The following is a 2,269-nucleotide window of genomic DNA, read 5'->3' as shown; positions in this document are numbered from 1 at the left end:
AGCAAAAACGGGACGGAAAACATGAAATTTTGGCATAATCTTGCGCCACCCTTGCACAAAACGACGATAATTTTTCTAATTTCATACACAACAGAAGACTGTATTTTTTTTACTTAACCCCCCCACCTGAATTTAAAGCTGTTAGTATCAACATCAAATGTTTTCATTTCAGTATCGATGTCCCAAACATAGAGAAAGTAAAATAAGTATAAGCATAATAATATTTTACTTACTCTATAGTCCCAAATTTCCAACATCGATGGTAAAAATATCGAACACCGAACGAATTACATCGATGTTTTTCTCCCATTCCTACTTCCGTGTGACTTAGTTACATAATATTTATGTGTGTTATATATAGGGTGGTTTTTTAGTGCGATAGAGTCCATTATTTCCGTTAGTGCTGATCTTTCGAAAAATGGTTTCATATAAAAGTTGTTGACGCAGTAAGTGCGCACATTTTAAAAATATCTTAAATCATTAAAAATATTATTTTTTTAAATAGAACTACCCATTTTTCATTAGCTCATGGCATGCAGCTTGAAATGCTGCATATGGACCGTAAATTGTTTTTTTCTCTGACTTGCGACGTTGGCAGATTATCGCCATTGTAGTAAAATTTTTCTTAAAAACATGGTATGTAAAAATTCATTGTAGAAGCAAAAAAAGGCAGTTAATAATACAAAACAATACGTCTTTCCAATCACCACAGATCCGTTAAGAGTTCTTTTGAACGAAAATATCAATACATTGTACAGGGTGTTAGCAATGTGGACTTTGCATTTACACTTTAAGCTGTGAAATCAACCGTTTTCAAATTATAAATTATTTTATTTAAAAATTTCTAAAAGTTGTTAAATTTTGTAAGGTGGTATGGAATTCATTAAATAAATGTCACAGAGCACATGCCATAGAGCGAGACCATAGATAAAGGCTGACATAGACAAGACAAGACAGCTGCAAAAATTCATTTCCGTTTCAAGCGGCATGTAGTAGTTTCAGAGTCATTCGGTAGAGTCAGGTTGCCAGGTCTACCGTTTTTACGGTAAATACTTTCAATATAATTATTGTTTATAAAACTATTTATATTGGCTAATGCAAATAATTTACTTAGAAAAAAAATTAATAACAGACAAGGAACAGGTGGATAATATTGTTGAGGTTCAAACTTTAAGAAAAATTAAGGTTTGCGCTACTGTAGGCAATAAAATTCTTTCAACTGTAATAACTTTACGTGAAAGCAACTTATGTTATGTATCTAGTACACTATTGAAATAAATAATGAAGAAAATCGAAAATATTGATCAAATCGTGAATCAGAGAGAATTTTCAGTTTTTTCCAATTTTCATAATTAAAATTACCACTGATAAACTTTTGAAATCCAAAAAAAGATCCTAGAAGACAATTGCTCGTGGATGTAGTTTTTTCCATAAAATATATAAAAATAAAAATTAACGGACATTTATCAATCAAAAATAAACTATTTATTTATGGCAACGCTGTGTGTACTCTATACTCTATATTTTAGTCAGTCACATGTCTTTATCTATGGTCTGTAACCAGTACTGGTCAGTACACGTGAGAAAAGTGGTGTTTGTGAACTGCAACAATTGTAGCCTTTTTCTAGGACTCGAGTCTCTATATTCAATTTTTGAGGTCGTGTGATCTTTCCAGAGTAATGGAAGATATTGACGATAGAATCGCGATTAGCCGTTCTCTTAAATTGTACAATTTGTGCTTAAATTCGATAGTTGAGTCTATTAGATACGCTCATTTTTACAAATCTTGGCCAAAGGCCGATATTGTTTCTCTGCCTTCTACGGTGCTAGTTGATTTGTACGAAAAGGTAAGTATTGTACATGAGGCCTGGGTGATGGTGCATCTATGCTCTATGCACTCTATGTCTAAGCAAAATGTCTGTCAAGCAGAGGGCGATGAAAAATGGCTGCATTTAGAACTACTTCTTGCCACTATAATTAAAGCGTACTCACATTGTAGTTTATTTTCAAATCAAATTCATTCCTGGCTTTCAGTCATTTATTGTCTCTATTTATCAATCAAAATACGTTTCGGTGTATTTTTCCACCATCATCAGTTTTTCTAAAATAACAGATACAAAAATTTCACTAATTTAAAAAACAACCACAGTTCGGCAACAGCCTCATCATATCAGACATTAAAATACATCACAATTGCAATACTTTAAAACATTCTAAAATTAATTAGGCCTAACAGGTGATTAGTCAGGACAATCAAATTTGGAAAGAC

At 32.3% G+C, this 2,269-nt stretch overlaps 1 protein-coding gene across 1 annotated transcript in view; it reads left to right on the top strand.

Moving 5' to 3' along the window:
- Positions 1-1,555: 1,555 nt before the first annotated feature.
- LOC109544679 (amyloid protein-binding protein 2) overlaps positions 1,556-2,269 on the top strand; it is a gene marked incomplete at its 5' end in the record, with an annotated part of 5,197 nt that continues 4,483 nt past the window's right edge. The window contains 1 exon segment of the mRNA XM_019914997.2: positions 1,556-1,847. Within this exon segment, the coding sequence (XP_019770556.1) occupies positions 1,680-1,847 (168 nt within the window).

This window comes from Dendroctonus ponderosae, unplaced genomic scaffold, assembly GCF_020466585.1.
Source record: "Dendroctonus ponderosae isolate FM_Combo_2020 unplaced genomic scaffold, Dpon_F_20191213v2 Dpon_F_20191213_2, whole genome shotgun sequence".
Classification (NCBI taxonomy): domain Eukaryota; kingdom Metazoa; phylum Arthropoda; class Insecta; order Coleoptera; family Curculionidae; genus Dendroctonus; species Dendroctonus ponderosae.
The sequence above is the reverse complement of the archived record's forward strand: the minus strand, read 5'-3'. Positions and strand labels throughout refer to the sequence as shown.